At 64.3% G+C, this 13,812-nt stretch overlaps 1 protein-coding gene across 3 annotated transcripts in view; it reads right to left on the bottom strand.

The window, feature by feature from the left end:
- The window catches only part of CORO7 (coronin 7), a 36,264-nt gene that overhangs the window by 14,241 nt on the left and 8,211 nt on the right, over positions 1 to 13,812 (bottom strand). For 2 of the 3 annotated variants that reach the window (XM_032126482.1, XM_032126483.1), the window contains exons 7-9: positions 13,349 to 13,399; positions 5,598 to 5,684; positions 5,278 to 5,360 (exon numbers count right to left, since the gene is read on the bottom strand). In XM_032126482.1, coding sequence (XP_031982373.1) covers positions 5,278 to 5,360; positions 5,598 to 5,684; positions 13,349 to 13,399 — 221 coding nt within the window. Of the gene's footprint in view, positions 1 to 5,277; positions 5,361 to 5,597; positions 5,685 to 6,143; positions 6,246 to 13,348; positions 13,400 to 13,812 lie in introns of those variants that run through there. The other variant, XM_032126481.1, reaches the window with a different exon arrangement.

Below are 13,812 nucleotides of genomic sequence, written 5' to 3' on the forward strand. Positions count from 1 at the left end.
CGCGGGGCTGAAACCGAGGGTCACCGCCGTGCCGCTCCGGGCCGGCCGCTCCGCCGCAGGCCACGGCCCTGACCCCGCCGGCCCCTCGGTGCCGCTCGCCCGGGGCAGGGAGCGGCTCTGGATGCAATTAGGGGCGCGGAGCGTCGGCGGGGCCGTCTGGCGCAGCCCCCCGGCTCCCAGGTGGGCTTCCGGCAGGGCTGGCTCCCATTAGGGCCGGCGCAGCGGCAGGAGGGGCCCCTCGCCGGCGCGGGCGGCTCGCTGCGATGGCCACGCTCGCCCGCTCAAAGGGCCCATTGTGGTCCTCTCCCCACAGATTTTTCAAATTAACATCCCAAATTCCTCCCAAAATTGCTGCTGTGTAAATATTTTCACTGCGAGCTTTGTATATTTTCCAGCCTTGCGAGGAGGAGAGAAGAAAAGTCCCTGGCGGAGCCGCGGCCTCGCGCCGGGTGCCCCTGGCCGGCCGCCGCCACAGCCCCCGAGCCCAGGCCGGCCCCTGGGGTGTCCCTGTGTCGGCACCGGCGTCAGGAGCCCTCCAGCCCCTCCTGGCCCCTCACTTCCCCCCTCCTTTCCCTCCATGATGTGCCCTTCTCCTAACGAAGCTGATTTCCCCACTTGTACTTAGCTGGAGGTTTGCAGGGGACCCCCCACATGCCAGGTGTGTGCTGGGGACCCCCTTGGCACCTCAGCTGATTCCATTGCTCTGGAGGGGCTTCCAGCAGCTCCAGGGTGATGGAGCTACAGTGGAGATTCCAGGAGGGCAAAAGCAGAGTTAGGGCGCAGCTTTGGCAGGTGCAGCACCCCTTGGACACCCCGAGCCAAGGATTTTGGGGTGCCGACTGCACAAGGGGGGCAGCAGGGCTCGGCCTTGGCACGGAGGTGATGGAAACACTGCAGCCAGGGCAGGGCTTGGCCCCCACCCACACCCACATCTGCACCCGGGCAGCCCTGCGGGAGAGCAGCAGTGCCCAAAATGGCACTGTCCAGCCCCTGTGGCTTCCTGAATCCCAGCACAAAATTCCCCTGGCCACTGCCAGCCCCGTTGCACGCCAAGAGTGGCTCCAAGCGGCACATCGTGCGGCGCTGCTAATTCCTGCGAGCTGAATCAGCGCCGGGAAGGATTGCAAAACCCCCTGAAATGGACCCAAAAAAAAGATCCAGTGGGGCCGGTAAGCAAGAGCCCCGGCCAGAGCCACTGGCAGGATGGGGGCTCGGCGGGGAGCCACAACGGGAGGAGCCACTGGCTTCACCGGGGCAAATCCTGCCTGCACCCTGACGTGGCAAGGCTGGAGGGCTCTGGTTTCCCAAAAAATCACTCCCAGTCGCAGGCATGGCCCCACAGAAACCAAAGCCAGGTCCCCTGAGTCCCCCAGGTCCCCATGTCTGGAGCAGAGCCCCAGGGGGGTCATGTCTCAGTGTGAGGGGTCTAGATGCCCACTTTCTAGGGGGAGGACAGGTGTGTGTCCATCACACAGCCTCCAGTGCTGCCAGGAAGAGCTTTGAAGCTCATCAGCTTCCTGGAAAGCTGGGGAGGCCAGGGAGCACCGTCTGGCCACCGAGGCTGTGGCTCATCTGGGAGTGATTTCGGTGCTGCCATCCCGCCCCAGCGCTGGGCTATTTTTACCCAGTGGAATTACGGGACAGGCAACATGGGCTGGGTGGTTGCCCCGCCTTAACCCCTTCATGTGGCTGCCCAGTAGCCCCATGGGGATGGGTCCCACTGGGGTGACACCTGATGGGGTGGGGTGGCCTCTCCCCTTCCTTGTGTCTGAGGGTGGCAGCCAACACGGGGCAGGAAAAACCCCTTTCCACTGATGGCAAGCACATGTCAACCCAGGCACCTCTGGGATCTGCAGGGGACTGGGACAGGGATGGGGACAGGAATGGACCTGTCCTGCTCAGGGTTCTTCCTCCTGGGGTGGGTTTTGTCAGAGAACCCCAAAACACCCACCATGATCCAAAAGGGCTGCTAAGCCCCAGAGGGTGCCAGGCAGGATGGGAGCAGGACCAGCCACTGAGGTCCCATTGCAGCTGGTGCCAGGGGAGAGGTGGCAGGGTGACAGTGGGAACATGTGCATTGGTGGGGTCGGGTGCCCTGGTGCACATGAGGGCTGGGACTGGGAGATGCCAGGGCTGCGAGCCTGACCCCAGGAGCTGGTTCAGCCACAGGCTTTGACTGGGGCAGGGGCAGGGGGTGGGTGTTAGGGACTGAGCACCCCTGGGCAGTGTCCCCAGGGAACCACCTGGGCTCCTCCATGTCCTGCTCCAGCGCTGGGGGAGCCAAACACCGCCAAATCCCTCCCCAAACATCCTGCTGTGCCAGCTCCTGGCTCCAGCACCTCCCGGCTCTGTCAGACTTTGCACTGTGAAAGGTGGCGGGGATCCAGCTGTCCCCATCCCTCAGCCCCACCACCACCCTGCCCTGCAGGGATATGCCCACTGTTGGAACACACCACGGGGACACGGCTCCCCGGCACCTCTGCTGACCCGGGCATCTCATCCCTACTGATCCAGCCATAGCCCCGAGCCAGCCGCGGCACCCCCAGCCTCCCTGGGGACATTTCCAGGACATCGAAAGATGCGGTGACACAAGGAAGCCGCTGTTCTCCTGTCACCATGGTGGTGACAGCACCGTCCCCGGGCAGTGCTGTGCCGGCTGCCGGGCGTGCAGCAGCGGGGTCTGGTCGGTGACCCCAAGTCGGAGCCGGTAACCCAACCCCGCTGGTGCTGGTTACAATTTAGGGCAACAATAACCTATTGAGGCCCCTTCCTGGCTCCTGCCCTGCTGCTCCTTGATCTAATTAAAGGGGGCCGGGGGGGACAAAACCCGAGCCGAAGGAACAGCAGGTACCCAGGGGTGGCACATTGAGAACCAGGATGCAGAGAGGGGCCATGGCCACCAGCACCTCCCACCTCCTGTTCCCTCAGGGTCTGGGCATTGGTGAGGTCAGCTCTTAAGCACGGCCCTGGCATGCTCGGGGTGCTTTGAAAATGATGTTTGTGTGGTTGGAAATATCTCCCCTGCTCAGGATTTGGGAAGGAGAACCCCCAAAAGGCACATGCTGATGTGGAGGTCCATGGAGCTGGTGCCTCCCACTCTGCCCTCTTCCAGGGATGCTGGATGGGGGCACAACCAGCCTGAAGGGTTTGGTGTGGCTGTGGGCATTGGGGTGAGCAAACTGGGGTGACCCCCGCCTTGGGGCACGCCATGGCCTTGCTTTGGGGTGTCACGGGGACGCGTGGTGCCTGCTCGGCGGGCGCGGTGGGGATGCGGTGGGGATGCGGACTCCCCTTCCTCCCGGCCTGGCGTCAGTAATGAATGGTATGAGCTTCCTGCCCGCCCACTGATTGCTTCCTCAAAGAGCTTCAACGAGCTGCTGCTGCTGCTGCTGCAGCTCCCCACGCCCCGCTCACGGCACGGCCGGCACCGCTGCACTGCCCAACACATCTCCGTGCCCCACACTGGGCACCCACGGCCACGCCGGACATCCACAGCCAGCCCCACTGCTGCTCCGCCATCCCCAGGGGGCCGAGTCCCTGTCCCCCAGTTCTAAGTCTGCCCCAAGCAGTGTTTCCAGGGTGATCTGGTGACCCCAAGACCATCCACCCCGTGCCCTTGCCGCGGCTCCACGGCTCCTGAGTGTCGCGGCCCTGCTCGGGATGGCTCTGCCGGAGGGAGAACACATCCCCCGCTCGGCACCTCCGCCGGGAGCCATCCCAAATCCCCCTCCGCCATTTGTCATCTCTGCCAGATTTACAGGCGGGAGTGGTTGGGGCTGGAAGCGCGGTGGCCCCGGCGTGGCTGCCTAAAAAAAGCACCTCCCCAGCACGAGGGGGGGGGGGGGTCTCCGCTCGCCCCCCTCCGCCCCCAGCCTCTCTCGGCTGGCCCCGCCACGCAGCCGCGGCCGGCAGGGCCCCGGCGTGACGCGCAGGCAGCGCCCGCCAGCCGCATTCCTGCGCCGATAAACCCGGCAGCCAAAATAACTGCAGCCTGTGCTGAGGGGGCTGAGCACAGCCGCGCCTGCATCCCATTTAGCCTGGGTGGCTCCCCCCTGCCCAGCGAGGATTCGGGGTAATTCCCACTGGATTCTCCGCCAAGAGCAATAATGGACCCCAGGGCATCCCCCTGCAGCACCCTGAGAGCGCTCGCTGGGCACTGATGACGGCCTTTGCTCATTGAGCTGGCAGAGCTGGTGAGCAGGAGAGCCGGGAGCTGGCAGGAGCATGAGGGGATGCTCAGGCAGCCTCTCTGCCTGCTCCACCACACCAACACCAACACCACCCCACCGTGCCCAGGGAAGGTCCTCTCCCCTGCTGTCTGTGGCGGCTGCTGCCAGCACTGGCCTGGAGCTGACACCGGTGTGGGGGATGCTGGCAGGGCAGCCAAGAGGCTGTCACAGCTCACTCAGCCCCTTGCCAGAGGCCCTGTACTGGCTGCCGACCACCCAGCCTGCCCCAGCATCCCAGCCCATCACAGAGCCAGCCCTGCACTCAGTGAGGGTCCCAGCATCCCAGTGCTTTGCCAGCAGCCCTGGGAAGAGCTGGTGGCTTCCAGTGCATCCCAGCAAGTACTGTGCCCCAAACCCCAATCACCCCAGTGGGATGAAGGCACAGCGTCCTCCTCCTCCCATTTCCTTGCCCACACGGTGACGCCAGGCCAGCTCACTGGGCAGTGTGGGAGAGGCCAGGCCAGGTCTAACTGGAGCGCTCCCAGCCTTGGCAGTGCCCTGCAGACAGGAGACGGCTCCATCGTGCCGTGACAAGGGGCGCTGACCCCTTACGCCACCAAAGCTCCTTTTCCACTTCCCCAGGGGTGCCTGGTGAGCACTGGCCTGGCCATGGCTGGCTGGGCAGCCACCACGGCACCGCAGCACAAAGCATGGCGTGAGTGGGAGGCCAGGGCTGAGCTGCTCCAGTGCTCCAGCAGCTCCAAAGGAATTCACTCGCCTGCAGCATCTTGTGGTGCTGCCCCAGTGCACAAGGCCACCCAGCCAGCAGCCATCTCATACACTGTCCCCAGCAGTGCCACCACCCACCACGGCACCACAGAACACCTCTGTGCCCTCGCCAGCACTGCCTCTGCCCTCTCATCTCACTCAATGGTGATGTGGATGTGGCTGTGCTGTCCCCAGCTTTGTCCCCAGCTTTGTGGCTGAGTGCTGCTGGTTCCAAGAGGTCTCTGCCAGCTCCTGCTCCACCACCACACTCCTGATGGGTCCCTGAGCATGACATTTCCACTGTCCACCCTCCCACCTGATGCTGAGTCCCCATCCCTACCCAGGTGAGGTGTCCAGTGCCACAGTGAGCATCGCCCCACTGAGCCGTCGCGTGTCCCACAGCTTCACCTCTCGCTCCCGCATCTGCAGGGACACAGACATGGTGTCAGTGGGCACTGGGGTGTCCGCGTGGCTCCATGGTGCCACTGCCTTTCCCAGCCACCTTCCGCCATCCCAGCAAGGGCCAGGGCACCTGGCGAGGGGACCTCCTGCTTTCAGGGGGACAGGCCACCCAAAAAGCACTTGGGGTGCTTTGGCCCAGCAGCCACGGGGAGTAACATCCCAGTAGTGCCAGGGCCACCTTTCTGGCAAGGACCGTACCTGGCTGAACCCGACGGAGATGAGGCAATCACTGGAGCCCATCCAGAGCAGCCGGGAGTCCTTGTTGTTGTCGTGTCCCGGGACACTCTGCAAGGCACAGGAGACAGGGCTGTCAGTACTGCTGCCAGCCACGCTGGACACATTGAGGGGACGCTGGACACATTGAGGGGACGTGTGCTTCACCAGCCGTGGTTGTGAACTGCCCCGGGGCTGAGCACGTGGAGCCGAGTGCTGGCTCCCGGCTCTGCTGAGAGCTGCCCTGGGGACAGTGCAGTGGGGACAGCCTGCAAGCAGCGACAGCCCTGCCTCCCCCACCCGTGGCAGCGTGGTTGCCTTGTGGAGCAGCTGGCCCAGCTCTCAGTGAGGAGTGGAGGGTGGCAGCAGGTAACGTGAGTGTGACAGGGCACGAGATGGCTCCCGGGTCCCCAGGGCTCTCCCCACACCCGGTCACCTGGGGTGAGGGGGATAGAGTGCTGCGAGGAAGCTGCTCCATGCCACAGGCACAAGAGGAGGCTCTGCCATGGCGATGATGACAGAGGGACTTACTTCCCCGGCTGCATCCCCGGGCTCTTTATCCATGCTGAATCCTGGCTCCAGGAGCTGGGTGCCCCATGTGTGCCCAGATGCTACTGAAACACACGGCAAACTGAGCCTGGCCACGATCCCCAGACTGCTCCAATCCCCTGCACCCTGCTTCACCTCTCCCCTGGGCGCCCTGTGAGGCTGGGACCCCCAACCCACATCCTGATCCTGGTCCTGCTGAGGACGGGAGGGGAAGAGCTTCCACAGGGCTGTCAGCGGGTGTTTCCTGGCTCCCATGTGGTCCCCAGATGGGCCCTGCGGTTCCTGGTGCCCCAGTGGGAGCCGGCAGCCAGCCCTGGCCCACAGCACAGGCAGCGCTCGCAGCCCCTCGCTCTCATTGAGGAGCGCCAAGAACTGGCTGCTAACGAGTTCAGAGCTGGCAGGGAAAGCGGAGGGCTCTGCCAGAGCCAAACCCGGCACGGCGCTTCCGGGACCTCTGCGCAGGGCAGGGGCACCAGGCTGGGGGCAGGAGGGGTGGGGTGGGCAGCGATGGTGCCCACGGAGGAGCCCATGAGCTGCGTCCCCCTTGGTGCGAGCACTGTGAGCACCGGCCACGACGGCACTGTGACCGCCAGCGAGGCTCTGCCACCGTGGCAGCCAGAGAGGGGGCACGGAGGTGCCGCATCTCCCTCCCCTCACTGGAGAAGCTCTGCTGGAGCAGCCTCCAGCCCCAGAGAGATGCCACTCTCTGGAGAGAGCCAGGGTGGGAGCAGGCGTGCGGTGCCAAGCTTGTCTTGCCCCGGCTCCACCACGCCAGCTGCCTTGCCAGCACAAACACGGCTCACTTGGAAGAGGCAGCGCTGGCCAAGCCAAGCCTGGCGCTCCCAGCCACAGGGCCAGGATGTGGGGCAGGAGGGGCCTGGCCCCCACGACCAGCACGCTGGCAGCAGACCCAGCACCCGGCAGGGAAAGGACCTGGACAAAGGAACGTGTCCCAGGATCGGTGCCAAGAGGGATGGAAACTCCAGGAGCTGGGGCCAGCCCGCGCGTCAGCCAGGAGAGCACTTCTGCACCTGAGCCGTGCGGCTTTTGCAGCCAGAGCTCAACATCTGCGGATCCCATAACCGGCGGCGCCGGCTCCGCGGCCCGGGGTCCCGCGGGTGTCCCGGACCCCCTGGCGGCGGTGGCAGCCCCGGGGCGGCGGCAGGGCTGGCCGAGGGCAGGGTGCTGCCGCGGCACTCCCAGCCCCCGGCGTGCCGGCTGCGGCGCAGGGCCATGTTTTCTGCATTAGTTCCATCCCGGCTGAGCTGTACGTATGGCAGCAAGTATGCGGGAGGCTGGGCTGCTCCGTGCTCAGCCTGTGCAGATGTTGCCAGAGGTGAGCGTGCGGACAGCAGCTCCCCTGGTGCGGAGGGTCTTGGCAGGGACGGGGCGGTATGGCCTGGCACTGAGGGTGGACATTGGTGTGGTTCAGCCGTAGGACACCCGTGGGGCTGCTGTGGACCCCTGGGGCTGGCAGAGCTGGGCAGAGACCCTGGCACCCTTCCCGGAGTGATGCTGGAACGCCCCGTGTCCCTGGAGCAGGGAACCAGCCACAACCCAAGGGACGGGCGTTCCTCCTGAGCCGCTTGTGCCCCCGGCAGACTGCAAGGAGTCCACCAGCTCTGGGCCAGCACGCGGGGATCCAAGGAAGCCTCCCAGCTCCCTGCCAGTGCCCAGGCAGCCCAGACTCCTTCCGCCCATTGCACGGGTCTAGCCCAGCCGGTTTTGGGCAGATCGGGCTGGGGGGAGCCTGTGCCCCCTCCTCGGAGCCAGATCGGCTGCATCGGGAGAGTTTCCAGCTCCGTTCCTCTCCCTGTCTCAACCCATCCCTCCTAGGCAGGCTGGGGTCCCCAGCCCTTCTCCCCGTGCAGCCCCGGGGGCTGCGGGGGCCCAGGGCCGGCGTGTCGGGCGCAGCTGTTGGCAGCGATGCGGCGGGGTCGGGGAGCTGGGAACAGCTGCCCGCAGGGAGCGGCCGCTTCGGCTCCGCGGCTGCCTGGGAGAGCCCCACACAAAGCCAAGGCTGCTCCGGCTCCCAGGCGATCCCTGTCTCCCCGGGAGCCGTCACCCTGAGCCGGATGCAGGGCAGGGAGAGCCGGAGGTGGAAGCCCAGGGCAGAGACCTGGGGCTGGACGGGCGGGAGGTGGCCGGGGGGGGGTCCAAGCTCTGCTCTTGGCAGAGCCCCCGGAGCTGGCAGGGCTGAGGCAGCTCAGCCCTGCCTGTGGCTAACAGCCCATGAGCATGGCTAACAGCCCACGGACATTTGATCCCCGTGGGAAGCAACCCCAGCAGCGGGATCTGCGTGGGCACAGGAGGCACCAGTGCCAAGCTGAGCTATCCCTTTGCCAGGAGGTGCCAGGGCAGGAGGGGTCTCCCCTGGCCAGGGCACTGTGGGGGACTCTGGGGACAGACACCCACCCCGGGTCCATGCACGTGGGGAAGCCGTTGCTCATTCCACACCCCACGAGGCTGTGGGCAGCAGGAGGAATGGCTTCCCGGGAGCCGAGAGGGTTAACCACGCACCGAATCCTCCTCTCCGAACAAGAATGTGAGTGATCTCCTTCCCTTGCCAAATCCCAGTTACTCCAGAGGTAACCAGGAGAACAGAGCAGCCTCTCCCAGGCCAGCCCCACTCCTGGTCTCTGCCCAGAGCTCGAGGAGACCAGGAGCTGTCACCTGCCCCAGGGGAGTGCAGGGATCCCACAGAGCAGCAGGGTTGCTCCAGTAGCCATCACACTGCCAGCACTGGTCGTGCCCTCTGCCAGGTGTATGGCATGTGTGTCACAGTGGGCAGGGACCAGGACAAGTCCCCTGCTGCCCACGTCATCTCCCTGATCCCACTGGCCAGGGCAGCATTGCTGTGAGGCCCCCGTGCCCTGGGGAACTGGGCACCACCAGGCTCTGCCTCTCCCCCCACTGCCAGCACAGCCCCCCTGCTCCATCCAACCCCTCCTGCCCTTGGTGAGGCCATGGCCATGTCCCAGAGGATGCTGTGGGCCCAGCAAGGGCAGGAAGGTGGGTGGGCTCCCATTGGGCACAGATGCCTGGACACAAGGCTGGGATGGGAGCAGGACCTCCCTCGCTGGGTGGGAGAGGGGGACTCGCTGGCCATGGGGGTGAGCAGGCTGCAGCACCCAGCACCCATCACACCCACCCCTCCTCTGCTGCCTCTCCTCTCTTCCTGCAGCCACCGGCCCCACAAGCCCTGCTATGATACTATCAAATCTCAAAACACCTTTGCCCTTGGGAGTAGGAGCCTGCCAGGAGTCCCAGGTCAGGCACAGGCTGGGGCTCCTGAAATACCATGAGGAGCCCCAGCCCCCAGTAATGGAGATGTCAACCCTGTGGGCCAGCGAGGCCATTCCCAGTGGGAGGGACGGGCACCCAGGCGAGGGCGAGCTGGTGCCACCGCACACCCGCACCCCTTGAGATGCCTCTGGCTCATTCCAAATCCTCCTCGACTTCCCCATGTCTGCCATACCAAGCGGCATTCCTGGGAAGGACGGCCGAGGGGGAAGCAGAGCAGAGGAAATATAAACAGTCCCGTGCAGCTACGCTGGGGAACAGAAGCATGAGAGCGCCGAGTGTGCGGTGCTATAAATAGGCTGCCCAGAGTCAGGCCAACTTTTTCATAGCTTCCCACGGTCTCCTTGGGAATGTGGGATGCTGTGGACCTTCCCCCAGCCCGGAGGAAGCCGCTGCCGAGGCTGGGAGTCAGGTACCCCCGGGGTGACCCCAGCGTGGGATACCGTGATGATGGGGCAGTGGGAGGAAGGCTCAAGTCTCTCTACGTCCTGATGCGCCTTCCCCTGATGATGACAAGTGGTCCCCAGCCAGCCCTAGGCTCACAGCTGGATCTGGGGCAGAGGTGACATGTCAGGGTCCACAGAGTTCTGGCTCTGGGCACAGCCAGATCACCCCAAACCTGGATCTCCACCCCACCACAGCATCACCCTCCCACCACGGCCACACTGCACCCAGGGACCCTCTCCATGGCGTATCTCCCACTGTGGCAGGGCTGATGCGGCCCATGGGATGGTGGCCATGGTTTGGGACAGGGGCTGGAGTCCCTCTTCCCCCCAGGACCTTGAGCAGGGCTGCGACAGCACCGGCTGTGCTTGGGCTGTGAACCTCGGCTGCTCCCCATCACTGAACTCTGCCCCCGGCACAGCCCAAGAGCTGGTGGGACAAACCCACAGCGGGGACAACCCCCCGGGGACACTGTCCCAGCTGTCCCCAGGCGCCCTCAGCCCAGGCCCCGCTCATTAGCACAGCTCATTACGACGTGAGCAGGGCGTGCGCTGGCCCTCGCCCCCGGCCCTGCCCAAACGCCGGCGGAGGAAGTTTCTCGTGAGAACGGAGCCGGCTCCTCTCCATCCCCCACTGGCCGCTCCACACGGACGGTGCCTGTCCCGGGCTTGTCCCGGGAACCAGGTGCTGGCCAGATGCACACACAGCCCCTCGCACCAGCCTGTGTGGAGCAGGACGTGGCCCATGGGCTCTGTACCCAGGGGAAGGTGGCCGGGGCAGTGGGCAAGCAGGGATGCCACCTTAGTAGCCCACGGCATACCCGAATCACTGCCCTACACTGTGCTGGCGACCCACCTGAGGCATGAGCTGGGCATGGGCACCTTCCCGGTGCTCCAGCTCCCTGTTCAGCCCTGTGTCCCCTGTCCCAGCAAGGGCAGGGCCCGGGGGGACACAGGAGGGACCTTCGGTGGGGTTTGCACAGGGATTGCAGGAGGCTGAGGGCGGGAACAGCGACACTGAAGAGCAGAAGCTGAAGCCACAAGGGAGAGGACGTGACTCGCTTCCAGGGGGAGGGCCAAGGCAAGGAGGGCGACCACCACCCTGTGGGAGGGGAGGACAGGCGGCCGGGGTAGCGCGGCCTTGTGAGGGGATAAAGCAGAGCACAGGGCTCAGAGAATTCTTTGGAAGGACAGTGGTGCTTGGACCTGGACCCAGCCAGGCAGCGGCAGAGGGTGTGTGGGGTGGCACGGCGGGACCCAGGGAGCCCTGGCATCTCCACTGCCAGTTCAGGGCACAGAGAGCAGCAATAGGGTGTGAGCACAGCCCTGATGCTCACAAAGGGGCTGCAACAAAGGGATAGGGATCCAGCAGGATGAGGCCACTGCTCTCCCAAGGGAAATCATGGCCCTGGGTACATACCAGGCACACCATGGGGTCAGCCAGACCCCGGCCATGCTGCGTCACACACGTCTGCCCGCTGCTGGGATATGCTCAAAATAGCTGCCACGGGCGTAGCCGGGAAGAGGGGGTCAGGCCCTGGCGGGGACATGGCCACAGGGTGTGGGCAGCCTGCCAGTCACCCTCCTTGTCACCCACCCTCAGTCCCCAACCCCATGTGTGCCACATCCATGGTACCTGAGAGCAGCACCAGGTATTAGGAGGAGTGACCCCTCCTCCCTGAGCTTCTTATTTTAGCTCCCTCTCATTCTTTTCCCCTGCTCTAAAAAAAGGAATGTTTAATGAGGCAGGCTTGGCAAATTAAGAAGCCCAGCCGGAGGAGCAGCCCGGGGCCAGCTCTCGGCTCCACAGAGGGACCGGGGTGAGCCAGCAGCGGGACCCTGTGCTGGCTGCAAGGAAACCCAGCCCACGGTGCTGCGGGGGCCAGCGCAGCTGGAAAACGCATCCAGCAGCTCACCTCTGCAAAAAACCAGGCAACTTCAAAGCACAGAGCCTGTGAAGTGCTGGCACTGCACGGCGACCCTGGCATCACCCGGTGCTGTAACCGTGCTGGCCCAGGGGGAGAAGGAGCCTTTCCAACTAACCCAGCCCTCCAGCAATGGGGAAAAAAGAAAAGAACAAAACCCAGGAGCGTTTTTCCTCTTGGCTAAGCAAGCCCTGCGCAAACTTCCAGAGGATTTATGGCATTTTAAAGTTTTCCCCTTCAGCAGAGCACTTCTCCAAGACTAAACATCTCCATCCATTGCGAGCCGGCCGGGGCAGGGCCGCGGCAGTGAAGGTGCATATTTCTCTTGGCAAACGTGAAGTGCCGGCCCCAGGCTGGATCAGACAGCAGTGGAGGGAAGTGAACTGCCTGCTTTGAACAGCCACCATCATTCACACGTTATTTTTAATAGCTCAGCGAGACAGAGTCCACCCTCCCCAGGAGACTTGGCTCGAGCCCATCACACTCACAGCTCCACCATCAGACAAGCCGACAGGTCTGGCAGGGGGAGAAGGGGGGCCAGGAGGGGAGGGGAGCACTGGGGCCGGTGGTGGATAAATTTTGGAGTAGAGAGTGGGATCTTCCAGCCATGCTGAGTGGCAACTGGAGCGGGACAGCATCGTGGCGGCCGCTGGAGTGCTGGAAGCACTTTGCTCTGGCTCATCCGCACGTGTCACCACTGGGTTTGTGTTTATTTTTTGTGCTGGGGTGTTTATAAGGCTTCCTGAAGGGTCAGGGCATCATTTGTACTGCAGGAAGCACCCAGGGGCCTTAGGGGAGCTCAGCACCTGGGTTATGTGCAGGAGCAGGTGGAAAGTCCTGGTGCAGCTCTGGAGCTCCGGCTCCCTTCTGTCAGTGCCTGGGGTCACCACTGTGCCCGAGCACTGGCACCAGAGGCCATTGGCTTCCCGAGCCCACAGGCAGCAGGAGACCCACCAGGAATGACAGAGTCCACTGCAGCCATCTCACCCTGCTCTCCACTGCACCCCTCCCTTCCCAAAGGCTTCCAGCCCCTTCTGCAGCCAGAGCCCCCAAACCACAGGAAACCTCTAATAAGAGGCTGTTTGAACTTGACGTCAAGGCTTAAAGTCTCTACTTATTTCCTAATCACTGTTATTTGCTGAGCTGTGCAGATCTGGCCACCCAGCCCTCGCCCTCAGTGGGTCCTCATCCCCAAGAGCCTTTGGTTCAGCTCCCGCAGGGCAGGGCAGAGCCCAGGAGCCTGCAGAGCCCAGAGCCCTCACACCCACGGAGCTCGCCTGGCACGTGCTGCTGCTCTGGGAGTGCTCCCTGGCCTGGTGGGAGGGCAGGGGCCACTCCTGCCAAACCCCATCAGAGTTAAGAGGACAGCCCTGTTGCCCCTGCCCTCAGCCCCTGCCTCCACATTGCCTCTCCCAAGCCCAGCCAGGGCTGGGATGGTTTGGGGGACCAAAGCCCACGCCCCTGCAGGCAACGGGTCGGGCAGGGCTGCCTGCAGCACATCCAGAGAGGACAATACCTGAGAGGCAGCTGGGCCGGCTCGGGGGTCAAAGATCCGCAGTTTCTTGTCCTGGTGAGATAAAAGAAAACAGAGGAGGGTTAAGGACCTCGGGGCCAGCGGGATGTCAGGATGCATTAGGCAGAAGGCTGGAGTGAGCAGCCCTCCCGTTCCAGCCCATCACTCTCCTGCCTGCAGTGCCTATCCCTACGGATGGATTGCACTGTGCCCTCCCACATCACGGGCAGGGGTGGACTTCCAGCATCCCCAGAGCCTCACCAGGACCCAACACCCTCAACACGGGTCCCAGAGAAGGAGGGAGCCTTCAAAGTAGAGCCAGGGCTGGAGCCTGACCCTCAGATGCCATCCTGACAGTGGTAGGGGAACGAGCCCTTTCCTGCCTGGCACCCCTCTACCAAATGGGGCATGGGACCCCCTCTGGCAAGGCTGGCAGGGCACAGAGGCAGCAAGGGGGTGCCCGGGTG

This window comes from Corvus moneduloides, chromosome 16 (assembly GCF_009650955.1).
Source record: "Corvus moneduloides isolate bCorMon1 chromosome 16, bCorMon1.pri, whole genome shotgun sequence".
Lineage (NCBI taxonomy): Eukaryota > Metazoa > Chordata > Aves > Passeriformes > Corvidae > Corvus > Corvus moneduloides.